A 27157-nucleotide genomic window follows, 5' to 3' on the forward strand; every position below is an offset into this window, starting at 1 on the left:
AGTCTTAAGCAGGTCTGTCTTCTCCCCAGACGGCAAAAAGGAGTATTAGCACCCACTCACAGGTGGTGAAATCCTGTTGCTTGGATCCCACTCCAGCTTCTTTAGATTTGTTGTTTAACAACACACGCAAGTTCGTCTCTTCAGTTTTCTGATTTGAGTGGCTCACTCAAGAATTTTCATAACACACCTTGAGATTGCTCATTTTCCCCAACCCAACTGAACATAATAAAGAATTTGGTGCTTGCTACACTTGAGAGATTCGTGAGCAGGTGTTTCATGGGGGCAAACCCAAAAAGCAGAAGCAATGCATGTCAGAGTCCAGCAGTGGCTCATCAATTTGCTAAAACAGTGGCACTATTAGCAGAGTGGGTCTGACTTCTTCCTTCTGCTATAGTGAATGGAGCCATAGCTAGGTTTGTGCTAACCTACGAACCTCAGTACACAAACATTGTGACTCCTGGTAAAATTAACTGTCCAGGATTATCTCAAGTGAAAAGAAAACTTCATTATCATATCCCTTATTTGGGTTACAAAGTTCCTTTTTCTCTAAATACATAATCTAGTTTTCCAATGCCAGTTTTATTATGCTGATTCCTCAAGTTTAAAGCAGAGGATATCTCAGAAGGAACATCACAAAAATACAGCTTGCTCTCAGAATTTAGGTGTCTCCTGTAGCCTTTACACAGCTTTTTTTAACAATGGAAGCTCAAGAGGATTTTGTGTTCTTCCCTCCCCTGCTTTTAACCCAGGGAAGGCAGCATTGCTAATAAAACCCACAAAGATCAACCCTAAAAATAAATATCTGCTGTTGGTCTAGACAGCTCTGGCTCTTGAAAGAATTTGATCTGGGTGGTAATTACACTTCACTTTCGCTCCATATATGAATTCAGTACTGGTAAGATATGTCAGACTTTTATCTTTCTATCCTCCCCTGATCCATCCATCAGCATTTACAAAGCATTCATCATAGCAGAAAAAGTGCTGGAGATTGAAGCCTTTTGTTCATTCACACAGCAAACAGCACAGACAACAATACTGGAAGCTTCTTCTTTACATTTCCCATCCATCATTCTTGCACCATGACCAGAGAGAACAAGTTTAAGGGTGAGAAAGCATCCCTTTTATTAATCAGCTTATGTTATAAATTTGCCTGTCCTTAAGGTGTCTCAGGGAAGGCAGACTGCACACACAAATATCTAATAAAAGATCTCATCTCCCACTGAATGCTGAGCTTCCATTCCATCCCCAGACCACTGGCTATTACATTACTGGTAAGTAGAGGACTGGGAGGTATCGATTTTACAAGAGAATGCATGCCTGATGATAACAACACCAAAATCTGGTGAGCTCTCTGTTTAGACACAAGAAAGAGAAAGCAAACCCTTTTACCATTCATCTCCTCTGCTATTCCAGACACTGTCTCTATGTTTACCTTCTGGCCTCGAAGAATCAGCAGAGCAGCTTACTTGGTGGTGAACAGATTTTTGTTCTTTCAGCTGATGGCCTTTAGAAAATTCTGTCCTCAAGCTCCCAGATCTTGGTGCAAAAATAGGTGAACAATGACTAATCAAGCATCAGAGACTGGGGAAGTATTTTTGTGATGACTGGATTTCTCATTTGGAGCACAATGACTCTCCTAAGGTCACTTCACTAGCTTCTAATTTGTCAGTTGCCAGATGATAAGGGTTTTTTGATAGTTAAATAATTCTTTTCCTTTTCTCATTGTTTCTGTAGCTATTTCCACCACCTCCATTTTAAAAACAATTGAAAATCGGAAAAACCAATCTAAGTCTAAATGCCTGCCTTTGCCTCTCCACAAAGCCAGATTCTTCTCTTTCATGGTAAAGATCTTCATTAATTTCACTTCAAGGAAAGAATTTAAAGGGAGGAATAGTATTACTCATTTGCCTGCTGTTCTTGGCAGGCAGCGACATGTACGGAGCAAAGCCACAGGTCCTGTTATTGCCTTTGAGTTAAAGGAAAAGAGAGAGAGAAACAAAGGCATTACTGTTTCACAGAAAGAGAAATGAGTAATGGATATTTCGTGGGTCACATTAACCTGTATGGGCACTTCTGAGTAATTCTTTGAATCCTGAGGTCTTCAGGAGGTCATTTGTTTCTTAAACATCCATTTACAGTAAACTTAGAAAACATATAGCTCTGGATAAAGTGGATCTCAATTCTCTTCTACTTTCTGTTGAAAATTGTTTGCAATCATGTCAGGATCACTTGTCTAGTTTCAGGTTCAGTTGTGGGGCTTTATACCAATATCAGGCATTACAGATAAAAAATCACGTCTAAAGTTGTTTCATAAAGTGAAGAGAATGTTTTCAATCTTCAAGAAAATGTATCTTTGGGCAAAAGCTGAACTTGAGAACGTCCACTGTTTTCAGTGAAGCTGTGACAATTCCTACCAGTAATCCTTTACATTTAATTCCCAATTTTGTTTTGATGCTCCTTGCTGAACTCAAGACAGACTGAAGACAGAAACATGGTGAGTGTGTTAGCACAGCACCTAACACAATGGAATCCCAATCTCAGTTTGAGCTTTCAAGCACTACCAAAATATGCACAAGAATAATTAACAAAAAGTAATCATGTTTAAGGGCCTTCTGACTAGACGTGAATACCATGGCTGTCTAGATGAGACAGTGACAGCCTACAGACCATATCTGACCTATGGGATGACTTTATCCCAGTCCCAAAGGACTTTGCACCATATATTTGCTAATATATTAGCCTGGGAACTGTGACAGTGCAAGAAAAGAAAAGGGCAAGGATATGCAGCAAAACCCACCTGAGAGTGTAAAGCTGATCCTTGATATATTACAGGGTTTAGAAGCCCTCCAAAAGTGGCCAGAAACTAAACATTGTGTACCAGGTAACCCTAATTCTGGTTCACAATTCCTTCACTTGTACCTTAAGTAAATCACTTAGTAGCCAGACTTCAACTTTGCACATCAAAATTGCTTATTGACAAAACATTTAGGAGAGAGCTGGAAGGGAGATGTGAAGGTCAGTCAGCATTCATTTGCTGCTGAAGCTGAGCAATCTCCAAGCGATCCATGACTGCAGTGAATGAATCTCCAGTCCCTCTGAAGGTTTGTGGTTGATTCGGGGGGGTCAGAATTCTGTGTGCAGAATTGATAGCAGCTACAAACCAGCCTTTCTCGAGAATTCAGCCCTAGACATGTTGAGACAGGGGTGAGGGAGTTTTGGAAGGGTTGTGTGGCTATGAATACAATACAAGGAGGACTAATAATGCTATGAGCCACACCACTAGAGTCTGAAATCAAAAGTTTCCAAGAACTTGTGACATGTGAGAATGTAAGAACAATCACACCGAGCCAGCCGACAGCTCTCTTTAGCCCAGTGCATTGTTTTCAACATAAGGTAAAGAACACATGAAACAAGGTGTGTGTGTAGAGCAATTCTTCCCCAGGGACAGCCTCCTACTCTCTAGCAATCAACAGTTTATCGCTGAGAGGTCACACCAGAACTACTGTGTTTAACAGTCACAAACGGACCAACCCTCCATAAACTATCCTAATACCATTTTTAACCTACACTCACTTCTGACCTACACACCATCTCATGGCAACAAGTTTCTAAATGTAACTAGGAGTTGCACAAAGGTGTAGTTCTGTGTTATCAGCTGTAAACACAAAACTGGTCAGTGCCATGTAGCTAGTGGCCAGAGCAATGCTCACTTCAGCACAAAGTACTAGACTTCATTAACTTCCTGGGTAATTATGACACCTTAGAGTGCTTTCAAATAATAATGATTCAACATAGCCTTGAAAGAAAAAAAAAAGGTATTTTCAAGAGCAGGCAATGTTGGGTATCATCCAAAATGCCTCCTCTAGCAATGCTCCCTACCCACTGTCTAGACCAACAATATTCAGATAAGAATCTGAATCCTGGTCACTACACTGGAATCTTAGGCATGTAGATCATCACACATCCCTAGCCACTCTCTCCCTGCTACATGCCACTGCTCTGAGAGCAATAGGACAGCCTGCTGCAAAAAGTTATATTAAAATCCTGTAACAGATGGAGGGGAAAAAGCCTCCTTTGCCTTCTGCACACAATTGCCTCAATCTCTCCCCACCAGAACTGTTATGTCTCAAAGATAGAAGCCAAGAGATGGCTGCACAAGCTGTGTTCACTTCTGTGTCTGCCTGCAGCAACCCAGTGGATAAACAACAGCCACTTCAGCTGAAGAATTAGGAAAGCTATCTAAGTGAATTGCTCATTGGTGGCATTTCCAGGGGAGCGCAAAGCAGCACAGGGTGAAACAAAGAGAAGCAGAACCTTCTGCAAACAGAGATTTCAGCATCTGCATAGCTCACAGGAGTATTTCACATTCAGCATCTGTCTTTGAAGGTGAAACTTTCTATACTGGTCACTGAGGGAGCAACTACATGCAAATAAATTGACACCGTTCACTCAACAGGGTGTGAAACATATGGGGACAAGTCAGTGGACTTTTTTCTTCCAGAAATAAGCTACTTCTATCATGGAAATAATGTTTGCTGACACTGTAATTAAGAATTAAAGCTGCAGAAATATGTGAGGTTTGCTAAAACACAATAGATATCTTTTATCCATACAATATATGGCACCAAAATATGCACTGTTCTGGGGAGGATAATTAATCAGTGTTCTCTTGCCGAAGTTCTTTTAATTGTCTATGATGGTCTGTGTTGGGGAAGGCTATTGAGTTTTAACAGGGAACAAGATCAGGCACCATGGGGAATACTTACATGAATAAAGATTGCATGATCAAGATTTTTGATCTGGGAATTGCTATTCTGTAATCATCCTTAAAGCACCAGGAGTGCCCCTGGCACTGTATATATAATCATAAACTATTAACAATAAATCATGTAATTAAATCTTCACTTCGAACATTCTTTTCATAATTCTTGCTTCAGATTTAAGTTCCCACATCAAACATGTTAGGTCCTCATAATATTATTAAAGCTCCTACACTTCAGCTTTTAAAATTCCCCTAGGGATCTATTGTTTCTTTGTTTAATGTGTTTATGAGCCAAAGGCCCCATTAAATACAATAGGGAAACTCCCAGACCTTTAAAAACTTTGCCACCAGAGACATTTCTTAGGAAACAGGACCATTTTTGTCATTCCATCATGTAACTATTGGAAAGTCGATTGATCAGCGAAGTTCTAGGAGAAAAACAAAAAAAATATTCCACTTCCATGGATCACCAGGTCCTTAAGGCCACAAAACTATACAAAGCAGAACTGCTGCACTCAGACAGTTTTCTCTCCTCCATTGCATCTGGTCAGTCACACAATCCCATATTAAGAATATTTTCTATTATGATTGCTCTTTGTGCCTCATTGCCTTTGTAGATGCTGTCTGTAAGGATAAGACCAAGCCCACTTGTATTTCCTTGGTCTGGAAGGTAAGGAAAGGGGCAGATGCTTATGTTCCTCTAAACCCACACAGTACATTGTCCTCTACAGATTTGAATAGGACATTTGGTCTGAGACAGGATATGCTGCCAAAACCAGTAGAAATTTCAATGATCAAACACTGACTTTTAAAAGTGAATGTCCATCTACCTCCAATGGGACTGAAACATGGAGAGAGATCTACAGAGAGCAGAGGAGAAGGATGAAGCCACTATCAGTGTGCTGAAAAAGCTGATGTTCACCAGAGACATACTGCATGGGCTGAAGCCCTGTTGAAATTTTTTGACACTGTAATCCAGTGTGTGTTCTGGTTTATTTTAGAGGGGTTATCTTACTGAGTTGCCAGATTCTCCTCAATTGCTTGCCTCATTTCTCTATAAGGTAAAACTCATTCAGAATTTATTTAAGTCTCTTTGGTGAAGCTACAAAGGACAAGCTGAGGTGCTGTGACTTATCAATCACAATTCAAAGAAGGCACAAAGCTAAGTGGAGAGTTCACACTTGTGAAAAATACACTCAAGGGACATGCAGGGTTCCTGTGTAACAGCCTAAGCCTACAATGAAAAATGCCTGGCAACACCATGCCCGTGAAGACGGTTCATCTGTAGTCGAGTTGACAGCTTCTCAACATAAAAGAGCTTAGAATGAGGTTAGTGTGAGCCATGGGTGAAATGGAAATTCCTTTCGCCTTGACTAATGCATTTTAAGTGACTCCCACTTAGGGTCAGAAAATTACAAGTTCTATTTTGTTAAACAGTTAAAAAACCAAACATAATCTGCGTTAGGCTGGAGAGTTCTACATTCCAGTGAACATGAGGGATGGTGAACATAGCCTGTGGGCCAAACACAGCCCACGCAGAGCTTCACACTGTTGAAGCTTTCATCTTCAGCACCCTGAGGTCCAGCCCACAGACACTACAGGATCTCAACATGCAGTGCTCCATCTTGCTCCAACCTAATGTATTCCACATGCCAGGACCTGTATCTCCCATGAGCTGCACTGTCACACCAGAACTGAAGAGGCTGACAGCTCACTGTGCAAGCATTCAGGAGGTGGGGGGCTTCATTTGGAACTTCAAGAGGGTGAGACCAAGGTGCAAGTTCTGTGACCAGCACAACTCCCACAGGGCTGCTTCTTATTCAAGAGTTACTAAAGGACAGTGAATATATTCACCCATCAGTTTGCTGATTCCTCATAAACTACATTCTCATGTAACGTATGTCCCATGCTAATATTTACAAGTCACTAAAAAATACAAACCAAGTGTGTTTTTCTCCTGCATATCCCTCCTATCTCTCCAAATTCATACAGAAATCTAGTATATGCTTGATTGTGAAGATATCTGAAGGAATAAGGTCATGCAAAAATTCACATAACCAAAGGAATTTTCATGGTAGGTAATTTATATCTCACGACTGAGTGTTAAATAAGGAGGAGTGTTAGAAAAATGAAGCTTGGACAAATGAAGTTGCAGCTGTATCTCTGTAATACCTTTACAGGAGTTCATGGTATTAATGTAATGAAGAGACCTGGTATCATAATCTACTTTCCCAGATTGCTAGTGGAAAGCTATTACTATAATTAATACAGATATGGTGTCTTACTAAAAAAAAAGTTGCAGACAAATTCTCCATACACTTGTGAAATGGCTACAAACAGGGTTTGCACGCCAAGAGTTTCAATCGAGTCAGTTGACTGCCTCCAAAGCTACCAGTACAAAAACCCTTCTAGAAGGAGCAGTTGTGTTCATGACATCCAAGTTATTTAGCTGTGGTAACAGAATAAGAAAGGACTAGAATAAATTTGTAATTTCTGATTCCCAAATCTTGGAACAAATCTGAGGATCACATTTTGTTTCTTAACCTAGTATTCTAATCTGTCTTTTGAGTCACCTTTTGTTGAGTTGAGCTTTATAGCAGTCTGATCAACCATCAGCTCCCTCTCTAGAGGGAAAGATTAGAGATTGAGTTATTCAGGATTGATCCTTTTTTGTTTGTGAGACTTAAGGAAAAAAAAAAAACCAACAGTCTCACACTCAAAAATATATTTTCATCTTTTTACTATTAAACCCACATGGAAACTGAAACTTATACTCTACTGACATTAATCACTTTTGTTTGCTTTATGTATTGAAGGAAACTAAATTTTACCACGTAGGTTCAGTTAAATTCCTCCTCCAATGACTTCAGTATTGGAGGTTCCAGCGTTCTCCATGTTAGCAGTTAACAGTGGAAACAATGATCCATGTACTCATGGCCCAGGCTGCATTCCTGGCCTCTATAGGGTTTAAGAGACCCTTTACAGAGGACAGGGGTGTACCCTGTTTGCAGTTCTGCCATGGGCTCAGCATGCAGCCTTGGACAAAATGTTTAATTGTAATATCCTGCTTTCTTTTCTTCAGATGAAAGAAATTAGACAATAATTTATAGTCTCCTTTTTAAATGCTCTCAGATTTATGAATGAAGCAATTCTCCTTCCCTTTCTACTGCATTCCTGTGATGGCTTTCTGTTGGAAACAAAGGATGTTGGGTTAGGAGGGTGACTAATAAGCAATCTAAAAACAAAAGGAGTCTAGTACTAGGACGGCATGACCTGCAGTACAGACACACACCAAGGATTAGCAGTCACCCCACACAACTCCCTCGACCATCAGAACAGTAAAAAAAAGGAAAAAAGAAGAAAAAAAAAAGATAAGATAAAGCCTCTTGTCCCAAGCTTACAGCTCAAAGGACACAAAATACTAAGTTCATTCCTAACTTATAGAGTATTTATTTGGAGGAAACTCTGGGAAGGAATCCTATGGAAATGAACACTCGCTTCTCTGGATGCTATTACTACATGCAGAACTTCCACAATTCTCTAAAAATTCCCAGTCCTTAGAAGCAGAAACTGCCCTGATTGGTTTCTCATGTAACCTCCAGCCCATAAACACCAGAGCCAGGCTGGAGGGAACAGTTATGCAACAGAGCCCATGAAAGAGAAAAAACTGCTTGAGGCCAATTGGCTGCTTACATCATATATTTTCATGCTCTGTTTACAACCTCTCTGTATAGGCATCTCATGTTCTGCTGTATAAGTTGTGGGTGAATATCTCTTGATAAAGTAAGAAAAAAAACCAAACAAGTTATTGAATGTTCACCTCAAATTTCAACTCAACAATCTTTTAAGTGTCACATGTTTAATGAAGGGTTTGTTTCATTAATAGGCTGAGTATGATGAGTAGGGATACCTTCCACATAACTCCTGGGAATTATTCTTTGAGACCACAAATCACATCACATTTAGTTCTTCTTAACTCTTTTGTATATATTCCTGCTTGACCAAGAACCAGCAGATCTCTGTTGCAAGTGTGATGATGGGACTGTTTCTCTGTGTGATTCCTCTCTGTGCAGCTGAGCCAGTTGAAGAACACTTCTCCCCTGCTTCTCAGAGCTGTGTATCAAGGCTGGCACCAGAGTGAGATGGAGAAATGTCTGTTGGGGAAGCTTCATCCCGGCTATGTCAGAGTCCTTCAAAAGAATGAAACCTTTCACCCTGTTTGTAGGACAACAGTACTAAAATAAAATCCAGAGGAAAACAAACATAATGGAAATTTAAAGTGTACTTCATATTCAGCACCTGAAACACCACATATAAAATATTTCTCCTTAACTCATGAGACTGCACATGAGAGAGGAGGAAAAAAAAAAAAAAAAATCACTGTATGGACATCACAGTGCCTCAAGAATGCAAAAATAGCACCAACAGCTGGCTTTAGGATTGAGTACAGAGGACAGAGATCTTGTGTTACCCACAGGATGTTGCAAACCTGGAAGCTCCAAGCAAACAGCGTTGCTGGGTTTAGATTGGTTTTCAGGAAATGAATGCAGGGCAAGTAAGATCTAAAGGCCTAACATTTAAACATGAAAATAGTCTCCATTATACTAGAAAATCTCCACTGAGATTAGAGCCTGTGATTTATGGACAGGACCACACTAATTCAGAAACAATCCTGAATATTTGAATTACACCCACAGGCAGCAATAACGATCCGAAGGTTTGGTAGAAGAAAGTTGTTAAGAATTGTGTTCAGTTTAACTATAGTGTATCCTCCTGGGTTGCAGTGGAGCTTTGGATCTCATCTTTTATAAGCAGCACGTCAGTCAACAAGAATTTAGCTTGGAGGAATGCATTACAAATGTAGAACAAATCAAATTAGCTCTCAGATGCTATCTGTTGATATCTCATTTCTTCCTCAGACTTTTAACCACTGGAACACAACATCTGGGCAGTTGGGGGAGGCAACTGTTTTACTAAAACATACTAAATATAGGTGTTATAGAACAAATTACAACATGCTGCATTGCCACACCACCTACAGCACAGGATGAACCAAGAACAGCTACCTGCTGTGAAAATGGTAATTCAGTCTAGCGAATGTTGTCACCTTTACAGCATAAAAAGCCAGCTTAATCATTGCAATTATGTGCTAAGGATGAGTGACAAAGTCATCTGTTGCAGCAATTATTTAAAGAAATCATGATTTGGAGCACCATTTACTTGTTTAAAATTTTCCCTGCCACTGAAATTTGAAGGCTCCTGAAGAATTCAATAATACATTCCATGATGACAATTACAGGCTTTCCACTTAATATTCTAAATACTTTAACATAATAAATTTAGAGCAGCATTCTTTCTTCTTTTTAAATGTAAATAGTTTGCTTACCTGAAAGTTCTTTGCAATGTCCATGGAATAGACTGGGGAAGGAATTATGCAAACTGCTTGGCCAAAGTTTTACACAGCATTTCATCCCGATCAGCATTTAGTGACAAGCTCCAGTGACACACATACTTGATGCCATGACGTGCATCACACTGGAGGTTTTACTGCCCAACACTTAAGTGGATTCAAGAAGAGCAAATGAAAATTTACTGTAGCAGAAGTGCCACATCTCTAAGTTCTGTTACGTAGCAATTAGACTACGAATCACATAATAAACTGCTGTTGATAGCAGAGGCTTTTGCAGGCTCCCTTACCCACAAAGATGATAACTTTTCTGTGCCACAGCTGAGTGCTATGAGAAAGGAACATGAGTAAGTGACCTGCAGCACTAAGGTTTCCTTTAGAGGCTAAAATGGATCCAGTATTGCAATAGAGTTTAGGAAATTCAGGCTTTGACTTTTCTAACAGTTTAAAGCCCCTGGTAAAGGTTCCTTGCTCAAATCACCCAGAAATAGGCTAGAGCACTACATCATCTACTGCGGAGAGCAACTGTGCACTGGCATGGGCTTTGGGTGACATGAACCAACAGACTGTGACCCAAGAGCACCATGTTTAGACAGCACAGGTGCATAAAACGTAAGTCGTTACCAAAAAATTAATTAAACATCTAGTTCCAAAAATCTACAGCAATTTTCATCATTAAAACCAAAGAGAAAGTCGCTAAATGTGCCTACATTTGAATATCCTGATGCCTTCCATGTGCACCTTGAGGAGGCAAATCTCCATGTTTACCATGTGCCACCCAGAGGAAAACTTTGCTAAAACCCCTCTTTGTGATCAGGCATTACCCAACTCTTCCTAAGGTTTGTGCAGTGCTTTCTACAACAGTCTGTCCACCCAGCCAGCCAGTGAGCACGCCTGCCTCATCCCCTGCTGGTGCAGGCAGTCACATCATAAACTGATCAAATGCCATTGTACAACTCAATAGGCTTTTTGGACTAAGCTTCCAAAATTTGGGAGTGGGCCTTTCTTCCATTCAGACTAATTTGGGCAACAATGAAAAAATTCACTCATGAACAGGGTTTCTGACTACATCTTTTTCCGTCAGTGGTTCTTGTTTTCCGCTCCAACCCACATCATCTATTCTCTTCCTTCCACCCATTCTTCCCCCCAAAAAAGGCTGGCTTGGACACTGTGCTTCAATTTTCTGTAGAACTTTCTATTTTTCTTTCCCATTCTTTTTGTTTAGTATATGAAAGGAGCTTCCTGTTTAGAAACATGGGAGCCCTACACCCTCAGTAATGATGTATTCAGCCCATCAATGATCTTGGCATGAATGCCTTAAACCTTAATATGCCTGATGGAATTTTCTGTACATGTCATTATCATCATCAGATCAAAAAACAATGCACAGCATTTGTCATCTCCCACTCAATCAGCTCCCTTCCCAGTACTATGGTTCTAGTAAGAAAAATCTAGTAAGAAGGCTTAGAAGTTTCCTTCTCTTAAATATTTCAAATTATAGATTTCCAGTGAAACCTGTTCTACAGAACAGAAACAGAAGCACCAAGAGGAGACAGTGTTGTTGCAGAACTCCCAATGTGATCAATACTGTCTTACTTTTCCAACTTTAAATCCCTGTTGCAGCCTGCCAATGCTCACACTGCTCAAGGCTTACTATAACTGCATTATCCAATTCCTGGGCTTGTCCTGTGCTAGGGAATAGGAACGAAACACGTAACGTAATCCCTGTTCAACTTCATAAAAAACCAAACAAAACACATCCCCCCCAAACCCTACATGGCCTACAATAAAACTCTATTTTGTTCAAATATGTAGGATGGATTCAAAATCTATTTATACAGGTTCAAAAAATTGTAGCAGCGGGACGGTGACTTGAAATAAACTGCAATATTTGTCTCTTCAGGAGTTTTATGTACAGAAACACCTAAGCACAGGCTGGTCCCCTCTGCTGAATTTTAACTGCAGTGAAGTTCTCCAGTGAAGGTAGTGGACAGCACTTGAACCAGTGGGTGCAGCAGCAGCCTTGTGAACCAACACAACAAGGGCTGTTCTTCTCCAAGCAGGGCCCAGCAGCACAGTGGTCAACCACAATTTATTCTATATGGTGCAATTCTTCAGCTAATTCTTCTCTGAGAAAAGCTGCCAGTCTGAAGCTTGTGCATCTTAACCTCTGACAAAGCAAGGCACATACACTGCTTCACTTTAACTCTTGTGGGGACTTGCTCTGTGCCTACATAAACATCAAAACATATTTTGATTTTTACTTATGGGTGAGCAGCAGAGTTAATTTACCACTGTTGGCAAGTGCCATCCTAATTAAAAACAAATGACTAATTATACAAGTACAGGGCCTGTTGACACAGGCTACACATATCAGTCAAAGCCAACCAAGCTTGAATTTGAGGAAAAGCAGCACCATCTAGTGCCCTACAGTAGTCAGAGATCCAAAAATCAATTTCACAAGCCCACACAGAAGTTTCAAGATAGCCAACACTCACAAAAGCAGTAGGACACCAGAGGTTTAACTCTATCAGCACTTCTGATAAAGGGAATTACATAATAAAATTCTTGTTAAAAAAGAGCTGCAGAGAATGAGATGTTTTCAGGCAGAACAGAAATTCTTTAAAAGACAAACTGAGAAGTTATTCTGCCATCTATAAAAAAGATGCAGTAAAATGGCTAAAACTTACCAGAAGGCTACTACTGTCTATAAAAAGCTACTAGAAATAGAAAGCCAAGCTTCAATAAGTTCAATAATATTAAAAGTTCTAGCAGACTCACAACATAAGACAATATGAAAAGGGATTTGAGAAACCTTGAAAAAACATATGAGAAATATAGGAGACTATATATATTATAAATTCTTCTTCAAACTCATCAGGAACAGAAATGGTTAGTACAGAAAACATGATCAAAAAGTAGAAAGAACAGTAAGAAAGAGAGCAGACTGCAAAAAGACTTTTCAAATGTTTTGGGGTCTGGGGTTTGGTTTGTTTGGGATTTTGTTTTGGATTTGGCGGGGGGGTGTTGTTTGGCTTTTTAGGAGTCCATTTAGGGTGTGTTCTTTTGCTGTTGTTTGTTTTGTTGGGGGTTGAGTTTGTTTGGGAGGGGGTGTTTGTTTGTTTTCTGTTGTTTTTTAATCCACATTCATCATGGAGAGTCTTAAACTGGCTCCTGCTCTAGACAGCTCATTTCAAATTAGAGGATCAAGGATGCTACTGGACATTTCAATGACACAAAACAGTAACAGATGTTTGTAATTACACAGTAAATACCCAAGAAATCAATTAGACAATAATTGAGCTACCAACCACCATAATCTCTCACTTAAAACTTCAAAAGAAGCAGGTGACAAATGGGACAATTTTTAATAGAGCTTTCCAGGGATTTATGCAGGTGAGTTGACCTCTTTCAACTGTGCTGATACCCTGTGATATAAAAATACTGTACAGATAAATGTATTATGCTGGCAAAAATGGCTCAAGTAAAGGGTATGTGGGACTCACATTCATTATCATTCTCAGAGTCTACAAGTGTTATTAACAGATGTGAATTATAAAACTTATCAAGGTAGAACTTCCTGATTTGCCAGCATTTTGAGCATCATGTCAGTCCTCCCATACAAAAATTCAAGTACAAAAAGGAATGGAGAAAAAAAACTACTGGCAGACCTTGCATTCCTCACCACTGTTTCAAGCTATGGGCTAAGTTATGAAGATTTTTAACTGTAGGAAAAAGTGCCAGAGCAAGTTGCTTTTGCTAACCCTACAGAGAACCTAGATAACTAAGTTTATTAAGTCAAAAGCCAAGCTTTGTAAGAAGTGCAGACCTACATGACTCTACAACATAATTACAGCAGAAGTGTCTTTTTTCACACAAAAATGAAAGTAAATTACAAACAAGGTGGGCCTGAGAAAGCATATATTAAAAAGGAGATTTGTTCAGGTTCTAGTGTACCTTCCCTGCAGAAAACTTACGAACATCTTAAAGCATCCAGAAGAATTCAATGTATTCCATAACTGAAACATGCCACAAACAGTGGGAAATGAATGCAGGAAGCAACTCAACAGCATGTGAGCAACAACCTCAGTCTCTACTTACTGCCTTTCAAACCATAACTGTTAACAAAGCCACAATGAAAATATCTGAAAACACTGCAAAGAAGCCCATCTTCTTCATCTTAAGTGGAAGATTCATATAAACACCATTTCCGTACAATGAGGATATGCATCACAAATTTGAACACAGAGCCGTAATTTACAGCACCATTGATTGATGTAGTGTTGTCCTCAAAACCAGTCATCTGCAAAACTTGGGTATTAGTAAGAAGTTAAAACAACAAACTAAAGATACCACTTTCTCTGACAGAGAGGCTAACTAGAACTTAATTAAGCACTAGCTCTACAGAAGAACATATACCCTCATCACAAGAAACATGACAAGTCAAATTTCAAAGATAAACCAAAATTTATTTAAAACAACAAAAATAAGACATTGCTACTGTCAAGATAGAAAAAAAAGGAGGATTCTTTTACTGAATGTGACAAGACAGCCAATTTACAGCAGTTTACATTAATTCTGAGATCAGGTTGGGTTTTACACTGCTTCAATTGACTATATGTACTTTCTGCAAGACAAACTGGTTCCCCTTCCCTCCCCTTTCCGAAAGAACTGACAAAAATATCCTATAAAAAACATATACAGAATTTTGAGACATGATTGAAACATGAACCACTGTCCAAAAGTCTGGAACTTTCCAAGAAGGTTGGGTCCTTTGTGGCTTCAACCAACCCTCAACGGGGGAGCTACAAGCACAACACCATCCCCTCTGACAAAGAGCATTGGAATATTCCTTTTGGTAGACTGTGAAGAAGGAAAGAAAAGTTTACATTTACAAAACATTCATTTCAACCATAAAAACACACCTGAAACAACTCCAACAAACATGCAATGCTCTGGCATACTGAAGAGATCAGTACAATTAACACCAAGTCTCTAGATACCCTGTGTACTTTCATAACAATTTGTCCAAAACCTCTGTTAGAGCTTGATTCAAAAAACAGTCAGCAATTAACTACTTTAACAGTATAACAGAGTGTAGTTTTAAAAAAAATCTCTGACAATAAATAAACTACTTTTCTAGTCCTTACTTTATAAATTTCTTCATAGGTTTCTTCATCAATTTCTATTGTAGTCACAGTTTCTTCCACATCACCCAAAATCATATTTAAGTGCTGATCATATGCCTGTAGGAATTAAGTTAGTTTATTATGTTTTCCAAAATACAAACATGAGCTTATTAAAATGAGAATTTTAGAAAGACTTTCAGACATAAATAGCTTAGTCTGATTTTGACCAAAGCACAATAATATCAGTTCTAGTTATAACTCAACACAAACATAAACAAATGAGAACTCTGCAGCAAGAAAAAAGGCACAACATTTAGATTACTGGAACACTCTTGCAGGAAATAGCTCTGAAGCATTCTGTGAGAGCACTGACAAGACCTCAGAGACTAAACCAGGTACAGACGCTCTGCTGCCAGTCTGGCCTCCTGGAATTGATTGCCTGGGGCCAACTTAAAGGATATGAAAGCTGCTTCTCCTACAGTGCTACAAAACCTCAAACATATTCCAAAAACCTTACAAAGCACGTTGCAAACCACACATGTTCCTCACGGATCTCTCATTACCTCTGTGTTTTCAAAGGAGCTGAGGTCCAGATAACACATGGTGCAACTGGTTCTCTTCCCCAGCAGAGCACAGCACTCAGGGAGGATGACTGACTTAACAAAAAGCAAAAAATCTGAGAACCCAGCTGAGTACATATCCCATCACACCTGCCAGGGTGTGCCTTAAGGGATTCTTGCTTGATAACGATGACCCCAGTCTTGAAGAGGCCTCAGGGTACATCACAAGAAGAGGCTGACAGCATTATTACTTATTTCACAGATACAGAAATGGAAGCCAAAAAGCAATGAAATGAGTTGCTTAGTATCATTCAGGAGACAAGAAAAACAAAGTACATCTCTTGACTTTCTAGGGAAGCTGTTAATAGCAGACAAAGCACTGAACAAATTAGATTTTTCCAGCAATCACATTACACTTCTGGTACCTAAGACAATTCTTAGTGAATTCACTATTCTTAACCTACTTTCTCTAACCACTTCTGCACTTTCAACCAGGAAATGCAATTACTCATGTTTTAAAACTAATTTTTTCAACAAGCAGTGGAATGCTACAGGTAAACTTGTTTAACAGTCTGTTGTACATAAACAAAGGCTACCCAGTGCTTCACTGAGTGAGTGTGGCAACATTCTGAAAGCTTTACTTACGTGTAATCTGCCTCTAAGCTCTCTGTCATTTCTCATTTTGACATAGATTCGCTCATCTAGACTGAGTCTGATGAGATCAAGTGGCTCCTCTACAGTATTTGTTGTTTGTTGCTAAAAAACAAAACAAAAGCATTATTTGTACAGAAGAAGCCGGTGAACTTTTCCATTCCTCAGTGTTTGTGAGACACAGAAAACAAAGGAGTGAGAACACAGATGTAAATACTTTAAATCATTCCTTCACATCCTGGTGAACCTGAATGCAGCTGATTTACCACTCTACTGATACTCACCAGCCTGAGCAGCATGAGTCAAAATATTTCAGTTTATTCTTGCAGTAAATCATTCCTCACACACAGGGGGATTAGAACTAGATGATCCTCAGGGTCCCTTCTAACACAAACCATTCTATGACTCTGAACTGTTTTTCTTATCAGCAGCCACAGTTTACACCGCAGCACAGAGCCCTCACTGCGTGAACCAGCACCACACCTGTGCCATGGCAGGCTGGAACAGCCGAACTCACGCTGACACCGGTGCCAGCACAGGGAGTTACCCGGGCACACCCTTGGGTGACCTCAGGCACCCGGGCACACGCTGCCCCCACACACTCACCGCTCCCGAGCTCTTGCTGGGCCACACACAGCCAGGCCGGGCCCCGAGGCTGGCGTGAAACCCCAACACACACTGGCCTGAGGCTCCCTTCTGTGAGAAAGGCGCACTTTGAGGATCGTAACTTAGAAAGGCTGAAGACCTCCGTGCATATCCCACATCTTCCCTATCTCATATATATCCCATATCTCCGTTCCAGCTACCTCCTACCTTCAGAGCCAAGAGCACTGCCCTCGGCAGCTTTCCCCCTTCCCCTCCTGCGGCAGCGCCCGGGACCAGCCGGCCGACTGCGGGCCCGCCACAAGCTCCGAGGCCGAGCAGGGATTTAATCTCGCACGGAAAGCGCTCCCTGGGAGCTGCGCCTCACGGGGGGCCCGGGCGCACCCGGCCCAGCCGCGCAGCCCAGAGCCGGCAGCCGCTGGAAGAGGCGAAAGCCGCTCACCTGGTCCACCTCATCCGCCATCTTTCAAACCGCCTCCCGCGCCCTCCCGCGAGACTTTATGGCCCGGCCCCTTCCCTTCCCTTCCCTTCGGCCGCGCGGGGCCGGGCCGGGACCTGCCCGCGCCGGCAGCAGCATGGGTAGAAAGCGCAGAGCAGCGCCCTGGCCCGTGGCCGGCAAAAAGAGGCGCTCCGGGGGGCTGCGGGAGGAAGATGAAGATGAGGAGGACGAGGAGGAGGGTGCGTGTGAGTGCGACAGGGAGGCCGTAGTGGGCCGGGCTCTGCGCCGCCGCCGCGGCTCGGGCCGCTCCAGGCCGCGGGGGTCGGGGAGCAGCGGTGCCAGCGCGCCCTTGGGAAGGACGGCCACGCCGGGCTGGAGGGGATGGTTATCGGCTGTGTTATCGGCTGTGCTGTGTTATCGGCTGTGTTATCGGCGGTGGGATCAGTGCCCCAAATCCCGGGCGTTAAACCCGTGTGTGACGCCGACGAAGGCTGAGCGAGTCCATGCGGGGTTGTTTTATCTCGGCCGCGCTCTCCAGAGCAGTTTCACGTGGTAATAAGTTGTTGTGAGTGGCAAGCACAATGCTTGGTTTCCCGCCGATCCCTTCGGTAGGACTATAGGAATCTTTAAGTCATTTCTGTGAGTTACATGAGTATTTTCCTCAAACAAGTCTCGCTGTTCAAATCTTCCCTATTTATAAACAGTGACATGCTCAGCATTGTCAGTGCCCACATTCTTCTGTAGCTGCCTCTAATGAAATCCGTGGAGGTGTTGTTTCACATGGGGATGAAACTCCATTCTCTAACATTAGTTTAATAACATTCATTTCTTTTGTCACATGCAGATGATTTTGAAAAGAAAAAACCCAGTGTAAAGAAGAACTCAAAGGCTCCAGCTAGGAAAAAGGAAGAAGATTGTGATACTGGAGTTTCCAACTCAGCAAAAACTTCCAAACCTTCAAAACAAAAAGAGGCAAAATCACAAATAAAAGAAAGTAAAAGAAATGGTAGGAATAAAGAGAATTGTATCGAAGAGGAAACATGCAGGTAAATTTATTTATCATTCAAGTCTGTGGAGCTTTTTCTTCATCTTACTTCTTTGTGTGGTTTGATTGTCAGTTACTCAGTGTGTTGTTACTGATGCAGAGGTCACGCTTCATTTATTTCCCTATTTTTAGTATTTGATAAACAAGCACCTGCATTTCATGGTGATGGTATGTTTTGATGATTTTAACAGTGACTCACTGAAGTGTCCTCAGAAGGAAATGAAGACAGAATCTCCTGTTAAAAAAGAGATGGATGAAGACAATACTGATGATGGTGGTGATGATGATGATGAAAGTGAAGATGAATGGGAGGATGTGGAAGGTAACAATTGCACAATATTCATTTTAAGCACTTTTTAAGAGCTTGTGTATCACAATGATTCTTCAACAGAAGGCAACCAGCATCCCACAGTTATTTGAAATAACTTAGCACACACAGTGTTATGGAAGATCCAGGAACTGGTAGTTAATGGAGATGTTCTGTTTAAAGGTTGTTTGAACACTTCAGAAGGAAACACTTTAGAACATTTCAGAAGGATCTCATCATCAGTCCTCCATGGGAATCTATTCCATGTTTACTTATAATTTAGTAATATTTTGTTTTTCCAGAACTCCAGGAACCTGCTACAGATAAGTTAGAAGAAGCTGCTGTTCTTCCATCAGTGGGGCTGCCAAGAAATCCCGTCGAGATTGAGATTGAAACCCCAGAGCAGATGAAGAAAAGAGAGAGGAGGTAAGAACAAGGAGGTGGTGGAGGGCTGGAAAAGGCTGAAGTTAAAAATACCATAAGTCTTGACTGTCATTGACTTGCTGTGTTCTGGTTGAAAATGCCCACTTGATGCAGGCCATTGAGTTGGAATGTTGCAGGGTTGTGGGATGAAGAACAGTTTACATACTGACAATTCTACCAAAAATCTTCAGTGTAAGTTGGCAGGAATTGAGGAGGTTTTTCAGCTTCCTTGAAAATCAAGTGTGTAACTTCATTGTGTTTTACTATCTCCATTTCCAGTGAAGGGACAGCAGTAGATCTCTGCAAGGAGAGCTGTGGGTGAATGGCACTGTGTTAACTGCAAAATCGTAACAGCCTGTTCACATAGCCAGTCACTAAACCTTTCCTTAAGTGTGCACAGAAGATTCTCTGGGATGGGTTCTGTTCGTGAGCTGACCCAGTTCAGGAATCTAGAAAGGCAGGTCCACAGAAATCCCACAACATCCATTTCTTTTGTAATCTGCAGAGAAAAAAGAAAAGCTGAGTTTGAGATGTACCTTCGGAGAATGATGAAACGTTTCAGCAAGGAGGTTCGTGAGGACACACATAAGGTATTTGTCACAGGGAACCATGGCAGAGAAGAAACTGAGCATAAAGATGTCTGAACTGATTTGTAATCAAAAGGAGCTAATTTTTATCAAATAACACGGGGCCATGGCTAGAAGTGAAAAAAACAGAGAGGCTGTAGTCCTGACAGATGCTTGTTAAGATTCCTCCTAAACTGTGAGTTGGAAACACCAGTGCCTGTGTTAGTAAAATTCTAACTCAAAGCCTGTGTGAGTAGGATGTATATTTCTCTGTGGAGGGATATCTTCTCATTCTGTCACAATTAAACTGTCAGTCATGTAGAGCAGGAGACATTTGCAAGGACTTCAGTGCTTTACTGTCTTCTGAAGACAGCACTGTGAATGCTTGGGAGGCTTCAGTGTTGCCTGTCTCAGTTAAAAGGAGCAGTGAAGTATTCCTTGTCTTTACCATGGACAGTAGTTCCAATAAGGAAAATCTCTTGTGAACTCACTTTTAAACTTTTCTGTCTCAGGTTCACCTGCTGTGTTTGTTAGCAAATGGTTTCTATAGGAACAGGATCTGCAGCCAGCCAGATCTCCTCGCTGTTGGTCTGTCCATCGTCCCCGCCCGCTTCACCCAAGTGCCCGCAGGCCACATGGGCCTCGTTTACCTTTCCAACTTGGTGAAATGGTAAAACTCTCTTCTGATCATGCTGTCACATAGAATGTAGAGCTACGGTTCAGGGAGAGGGGTAACTGTAACTTAACCATTTTCTGTGGTTTTTTGGATTTTATATACAAGGGTGAGAGGCTGTCTTTTTTACAGAAGGAGAGGGTGAACTCTGAAGTTTAAGAATACAGTCACAAACACTGGACAGTAAGCAAGTGTCTTGTATTTCAGGTTTGTTGGAACCTTCACTGTCAATGATGAGCTTTCCACTGAAAAAGGAGAGTCCCTTCAGTCAACACTGGAGAGGAGGTTTGCCATCTATGCTGCACAGGATGATGAGGAGCTGGTTCATGTAAGAGACTGGGAAGTACAGGGTTGGTGAGTGTGGATGTTGTGTGTCAGGTCATACACAAAGTGGTGGGAGGGTGGATTTGAAGAAAGATCAGTGAATTAAGTGATTCTGTAGCTTTTTATTTTCTTGTATTTTTATCTGGAGAGCTCCTGTGATTAATTTATTGAATTTAAACTGTTTTGCAGATATTTTTAATTATTCTGCGAGCATTACAGCTGCTGTGTCGCCTTGTGCTGTCTTTTCAGCCTATTCCTCTCAAGGAGACGAGACCAAAGGTAGTTTTTGTTGTTTGTGTGGAATAAGGAATAGGTTACTGATTTAGTAGGATTAAAAAAACTTTCTGGCTGTTACAACTTGCAGTGAATCGCTTACTGCGGGAACCAGGGTTCTCTCTACATTGCAGGAAATGCACTCCCTTAATTTTTAATTTTCTTCTTTAAGAAAAGCCACTCATTTCTGTGTTTCAGCGAGGATTTCTTAATGTTTCAGTGGGTTTACATTTCTTTAAAACTTAGACAGCAACTCTTGCTGCATGAGTACACCTCTCTTCAGCCAGTTGCCTGAAGTTTTCAAGTCCCTAAGACATGAATTGACTGCCTGCCAGCCTTTGGTCTGCATGAACCTTGGGCTCATTTCAGTCTTTTTTTTTTTTTTTACCATATTCTTAGCTGCAGTGATAAAAGTAACCTAGCCTGTGTCTTTGCAGGGAAAGAGCTCATCCAAGAGGCTGTCTCACAGCAGCACCTCTGAGGGGCAGGAGAGTTCTGCCACAACACCCAAAGCTGGGGCAAAAAAATGTCCCTGCGAAAAAACCAAGCAGGACGAGAAATCCTCAGAGAGCAAAAAAGACAAGAAGGAGCCAAAGAAACCCAAAACTGCGCAGACTGAAAGGACACACAGGTCAAAGCTGACTAAAGGCAGCCAGGAACAGAAGGAATCAAATAATGAGAGCAGTTTAGCAGAAAAGGATGTGCCAGTCAGGCCCAAGAACGACTGCCGGAGACGAGTGGCCTCCAAGGTGTGTTACAAGGAAGAGAGTGGAAGTGATGATGGCAGTGGTTCAAACTTTGAGATTTCAGAGGAGGAGAGTGAACTCTCTGATGAGGATTTTGAAACTGTCCCTAAAAGGCGGAGGAGCTCACTGGCCCCCCAGAATTCAAAGGTGACAACTATAAAAAGCCCAAAAACTGAGACTTCAGAATCAAGGCTGTCAAAAAGTTCGTGTGGAGCTGAGCCTAAGCCAGCAAAAAGTACAACTCCAGCCTTGCCTCAAGCACAGAGGAAGAGAAGCAAAATAATTTCTAGTGATGAGGATGATGGACAGCAGGAGGTGAGGAAAGCAATGGGCACAGACCAGTGGCTGGAGGTTTTCCTTGAGCCTGAGGACAAATGGGTTTGTGTAGACTGTGTTCATGGCAATGTGGGCCAGCCCCAGCTGTGCTTCGCACATGCCACAAAGCCGCTGTTCTACGTTGTGGGGTTTGACAACAATGGGAGTGTCAGGGATGTGACACAAAGATATGATCCAGCGTGGATGACCTCAACAAGGAAGAGCCGTGTGGACCCTGAGTGGTGGGAAGAGACACTGCAGCCATATGAAAGTCCTGATGTGGAGAGAGACAAGAAGGAAGAAAATGAGGTAAATGGCAAATAGGTTGTTCAAGGCATGTAGTGCCAGGAGTCCAGTCCCTGGATTCTCATTCAGGCAAAAGCATTAGAAATCTCTTTCCATGAGGAAGGAGGTTTGTATTTGAACTTGGAATGTTGAGATTGAACATGTTTTAAAGAGAATATACAGTGATAAATTTAAGTAATAAATGATGGAGTTTCTTCAGAGAAATTTGTATAGCAGAGGTACTGCACTTACCCTTCTCAGAGAGAGTTTTTGAAACACATAGGCTAGGGTGCACATCTCAGTACTTATTTGCAGCAAGAATGCTTTGGTCTGTTGGCTCATCTGATTAGTTTCTGGTGTTTTTTCTCTTTGGTCCATATTACTGTCATTCTTAATTTCTTACAAAGGGTAGTGCAAGAAAGTTATGAAATTACTCTGTTCTGTAAAATTCTTACAGTTTCAAGTGAAGCTTCAAGATCAGCCTCTACCAACAGCAATTGGAGAGTACAAAAACCACCCTCTCTATGCACTGAAGAGGCACCTCTTGAAATACCAGGCCATCTATCCTGAGACAGCTGCTATCTTGGGCTACTGCAGAGGAGAGGCTGTCTACTCCAGGTGAGTTGTGCACCTGTTATCATCTGCATCTTTGATCTTTGTAATAAATTAAAGAGCTAATTTGCATGATGGTATCAGCAGTAACAGGTGAGGCATGTAGCTGCTCTGACAGCATTTCTGTATCAGTAGGATACAGCTTTTTATTATTTCTACTGTGATAAGCTTTCTGTGGATCTGTTACAGATCACTTGAAAACTTTTACATTTGCTGTTTTCTGGCCTTTTCAGAGACTGCATACACACACTGCACTCCAGGGACACTTGGCTGAAGCAAGCTCGAGTGGTGAGGGTTGGAGAAATGCCTTACAAGGTAAGAAGGTTTGACTTCCTCCTGTGTAATCCACCTGCTCTCTAAAGCTCAAGCCTAGTTCTGTTTTGGTTTTTGTCTTTTGTCAGCGGATGTAGATTTCACACTTGCTTGTGTGGTTTGTGGTAGCTGTAGTGTCCACCTGCTGTGCCTGTAGTTCCTACATGCTACCCAAAGCCCAGCTTCGTCTTTTTCCCACCCCAAGGCTATCTGGCAGAACTGGCTCCTTTTCACCTTCTCCAAAGGCATCCCAGTGTTTAGTGCACTGCTGGATCTCTACCTGTTGCATACAGGTGCTGTGGGTTGGCATTTATAGGCAGTGGATATTGAAGCAAGGAAATGGCATTTCTGTTCTCCCTGACCCTTCTCCTTCGGTGTCCTAGGAAAACCTGAAACCACTGTCAGCTTGTTGTGATGTTCCAGGCCTGGTTGTCGTATTTGCAGATGGTGAAGGGATTTTCCAACCGGGCGAGGAAGGCACGCCTGGCAGAGCCGGCGAACCGGGACCGGGAGGACCTGGCGCTGTTCGGCCACTGGCAGACAGAGGAGTATCAGCCTCCCATAGCAGTGGATGGAAAGGTAGCTGGGAAGGCAGAGGGCTGGTGCTAAAGGAAGTGGTTTGTGTGGAGCTCTGGGCTTTATTTTTCCAGAATTTGCATGTTTCAGAGGTGAGATCACTCAAACATCTGGATTCAGGATTAAGAGTTCCGAGGTGAATGTTCACAGGAGGAAGTAGTAAAAACTCTACCGAGGTCTTTCTTTCACAAGTACAGGTAGTGAGTGCAGACTGCTAAAGTCAGAATTTCATTGATTGGATCTTCCTAGCCCATGTTTGCCTTGCTAGTTCTCTGCATTACAGTCTGAGTAACAAAGCTTGGGCAGAGGACATAGCTGGGCAATATAACCATGCAGCTAAAAACTAGGCTTGTACCTTGTCATGTGAATATTAATTGAATACTGGAGTGGAATGTAGGAGGTCAGGAGGGGAGAGTCCCTGAGTTGCAGCAGGTATTTTCAGCTCTCTCCAGAAAGCAGGATTATCAGCATCTCTCTTTAATTTTGCCATAACAGGTTCCTCGGAATGAATATGGAAATGTGTATCTCTTCCTGCCATCCATGTTACCTGTTGGCTGCGTGCAGCTGAAACTTCCAAACCTGAACAGAGTGGCACGGAAGTTGAACATTGACTGTGCTCAAGCCATCACTGGATTTGATTTTCACGGTGGCTACTCACACCCAGTGTATGTGAAAGCTGCTTTGTTGCACCTGTCAGATCTTGATGTCCTGCAGAGGTTGTGTATCTTGTGTTAAGTGGAGCATGTGACCAGTTCCACACTTGGATCGTTTGAGACAGACGGTTCTAGCAGTATTCAGTAGCTTTTGGGCTGGGTCAGCAGGCATTTGCTCCCTTTCTTTTTCCTTCTCGTAGCTGACAGAGGATTGTGTTCTCCTTCCTAGTACTGATGGGTATGTGGTGTGTGAAGAGTATAGAGAGGTCCTTGTTGCTGCCTGGGAGAATGAACAAGCAGAAATAGAAAAGAAGGAGAAGGAGGTAAGAATTATTTTTGCAACTTCCTTATTGTTATATTTATGAAGTAAATTTCATTGAAACTGGGCAGTGAACAGGGTCGGCTGTGTAAGCGACAAGCATGAGGCTTTTTTGATGGCAGTTTAAAAATCTTAAAGCTTTCCTTTTCCACAGGCATAAATACATTGAAACTCACAGTAGTAAATTTTTCTCTTTCCAATAACAATCCCCCACAGAAGCGTGAGAAAAGAGCTTTAGGGAATTGGAAGCTGCTGACAAAAGGACTTCTCATCAGAGAGAGACTGAAGCAACGCTACTCCATCAAGGTATCCTGCATTTCTCTTAGTATTTTCTTTTTCTGCATGTTATTTTAACCATAGAATAGAATTTCCAGAGTGTAGTTGCTCAGAAGTCTTCAGGTAGTCAAAAAAACTACACCAGAAGTTCAATGTAGTCATGTTCTTCAAAGATTCATTACTGTTTAACAAGGGATGAATGTTTCTATTTTTATTACTATTTTCTGTTTTGACATACCCCCTTCCTAGATTTATTCCTCCAAGCCAAGCATGTAGCTAACAGGATGAGAGTGGGGCACTTTTCCTTGTAAGTTAGATATTTTAGTTGTTAATTTTTTCCCCAAGGAGAAAGGGGAAAGCCTGATCTTTTTAAAACAGGTTGGTTTTATTCTTCTATTGTCAAAAATGTTTTGCTTGTGTTGAAGTGTTCAGAAATAGAAGCACTTTGGGTGAGAAGCCCGAACCAGAGCAACCAACCTCTCTAAGGTCACTCAGTGTCACTGTGACCAAAGACAAGCCCTTTTAGAAACAGGCAGTTATCTTAGAGTGACTTTCTGATTTTCACACCTGTGTTTTCCAGACTGAGCCATCAGCACCTGAGACAGACAAAGGAGGGGGATTCTCTTCTGATGAAGAAGGAGCTCCAAGCTCCGAGAGCGCAGTGGGGAACACAGCCATTTATTGGCCCCAAAATCGCCAGCTAGAGAAACAAGAAGAGAAAACAACCAAAAAGAGCAAGCGAGAAAAGAGAGGAGAAGCAGCTCAGTTGTTCCCATTTGAGAAATTGTGATGACAAGCTTTTCTTGGCTGTTTTCAGATGCAGGAAAAACAGCCATGATAAAAGTATCCTTTGCCAGTTAGGGCCTTAGGTCTTCCTGTGCACTTGTGTTTCTGAGCTGTCAGGGACCAACCTAATTCAGTATCCAGTTTCCTTTGATATCACAAGGATCACTTAGATCTCAATTAGATTCTTCCTTTATCCTTGGACTTGGGAGAAGTAGACATGGAGCTGCACTTTCTGAGATCACTTTGCTTTGTTGGGGTTTTTGCTCTCTTTTGTATCACTCAGCACTGATAGTTGAGTTTCCTGTGGCACTCCTGTCAGTAGCAGTCTCCCATTTTTCCCTGCTTGCTCAGAACTAAAGCATCCAGCTGCTTTTTACCTGTCTGCAGAGAGGTGGCCAAAGGAATGCTGATGCCTACTTCGATCCATACCCAAATCAGCGGTGAGGTAGAGTCTGGCATTTGTGTCTCAAGGGGAAATACTTCCTCTAAGGTCTAAAAAAAACCCCCACAATCAGAATATGGAGGAACTAATACTTTCTAAAGAATACTTGCATTTGTAATGTAAGTTTGGCTTTTCAGCCTACCATCTTCCTTTACTCTCAGAAATCTTGTGCTTTGGAAGGGAGAAGCCCTGTCCTTGTTACAAACTTAAGGTTCAGTATGCTTTCTTAAGTAATGTCAATATATACATACTTGCTTCTGTTGCTTATCAAGATCCTGTTCTGAAGCAAAACATGTAAAACTGGCTAAATCTCACTGTTGGAACAAAATTCACTAAAACCACAGAATTCTTGTTATCCAGTACCATAGCATTAAAAAACTGTTGAGAGAGGAATGTTAAATCTACACAAGCTTTTCCTGCACTTTTGTAGTAGAAATACTGATCTGTCTTTGGCAGTATTATGTATCTAAATTCCGCTGACACAGTCTCTTCAAAAATGGAGGGGAAAACAATTTAGTCATTGCTGGACATTGTCACAGAGGAAAGACTGGATTGTTAGAAAATGGCTTTCATGTAATTATGTTCAGAAAAAAATCTATTTTTGTACTGTATTTGTAGATCAAAATAAAGTTGGAAAAAAAGAATACATTGTTTGTTTTCTGAATGCACAGGT

General features: G+C 41.5%; 2 protein-coding genes across 5 annotated transcripts; one reads left to right on the top strand and one right to left on the bottom strand.

Moving 5' to 3' along the window:
• Positions 1-14617: 14617 nt before the first annotated feature.
• Positions 14618-17666, bottom strand: LSM3 (LSM3 homolog, U6 small nuclear RNA and mRNA degradation associated). Of its 2 annotated transcripts, none has more exons than XM_042016651.1 (4): positions 17555-17666; positions 16504-16614; positions 15320-15415; positions 14618-15032 (listed from the first exon to the last, which is right to left on the bottom strand). In XM_042016651.1, the coding sequence occupies exons 1-4, from the start codon at positions 17573-17575 to the stop codon at positions 14952-14954; spliced, it is 309 nt and encodes a 102-aa protein (XP_041872585.1). In that variant the 5' UTR covers positions 17576-17666; the 3' UTR covers positions 14618-14951. The 2 variants fall into 2 exon arrangements, with proteins under 2 accessions (XP_041872585.1, XP_041872593.1); XM_042016659.1 differs by lacking the exon at positions 17555-17666 and adding an exon at positions 16794-16823.
• Positions 17613-27128, top strand: XPC (XPC complex subunit, DNA damage recognition and repair factor). Of its 3 annotated transcripts, none has more exons than XR_006014121.1 (16): positions 17613-17796; positions 18396-18597; positions 18788-18918; positions 19206-19329; positions 19832-19916; positions 20405-20562; positions 20773-20893; positions 21079-21168; positions 21600-22532; positions 22966-23126; positions 23354-23435; positions 23816-24011; positions 24504-24673; positions 24891-24984; positions 25197-25286; positions 25837-27128. XR_006014121.1 is itself a non-coding variant. In XM_042016590.1 (16 exons), exons 1-16 carry the CDS (start codon positions 17613-17615, stop codon positions 26044-26046), a joined length of 2970 nt encoding a protein of 989 aa, XP_041872524.1. In that variant the 3' UTR covers positions 26047-27128. The 3 variants fall into 3 exon arrangements, 2 of the variants coding, with proteins under 2 accessions (XP_041872524.1, XP_041872514.1); XM_042016590.1 differs by having other exon boundaries at positions 23877-24011; XM_042016580.1 differs by having other exon boundaries at positions 17688-17790; positions 23877-24011.
• The last annotated feature ends 29 nt before the right edge of the window (positions 27129-27157 follow it).

This window comes from Corvus kubaryi, unplaced genomic scaffold (genome assembly GCF_017639235.1).
Source record: "Corvus kubaryi isolate FWS band 111438036 unplaced genomic scaffold, C.kubaryi_AGA036_p1.0 136, whole genome shotgun sequence".
In the NCBI taxonomy this organism is placed as follows: domain Eukaryota; kingdom Metazoa; phylum Chordata; class Aves; order Passeriformes; family Corvidae; genus Corvus; species Corvus kubaryi.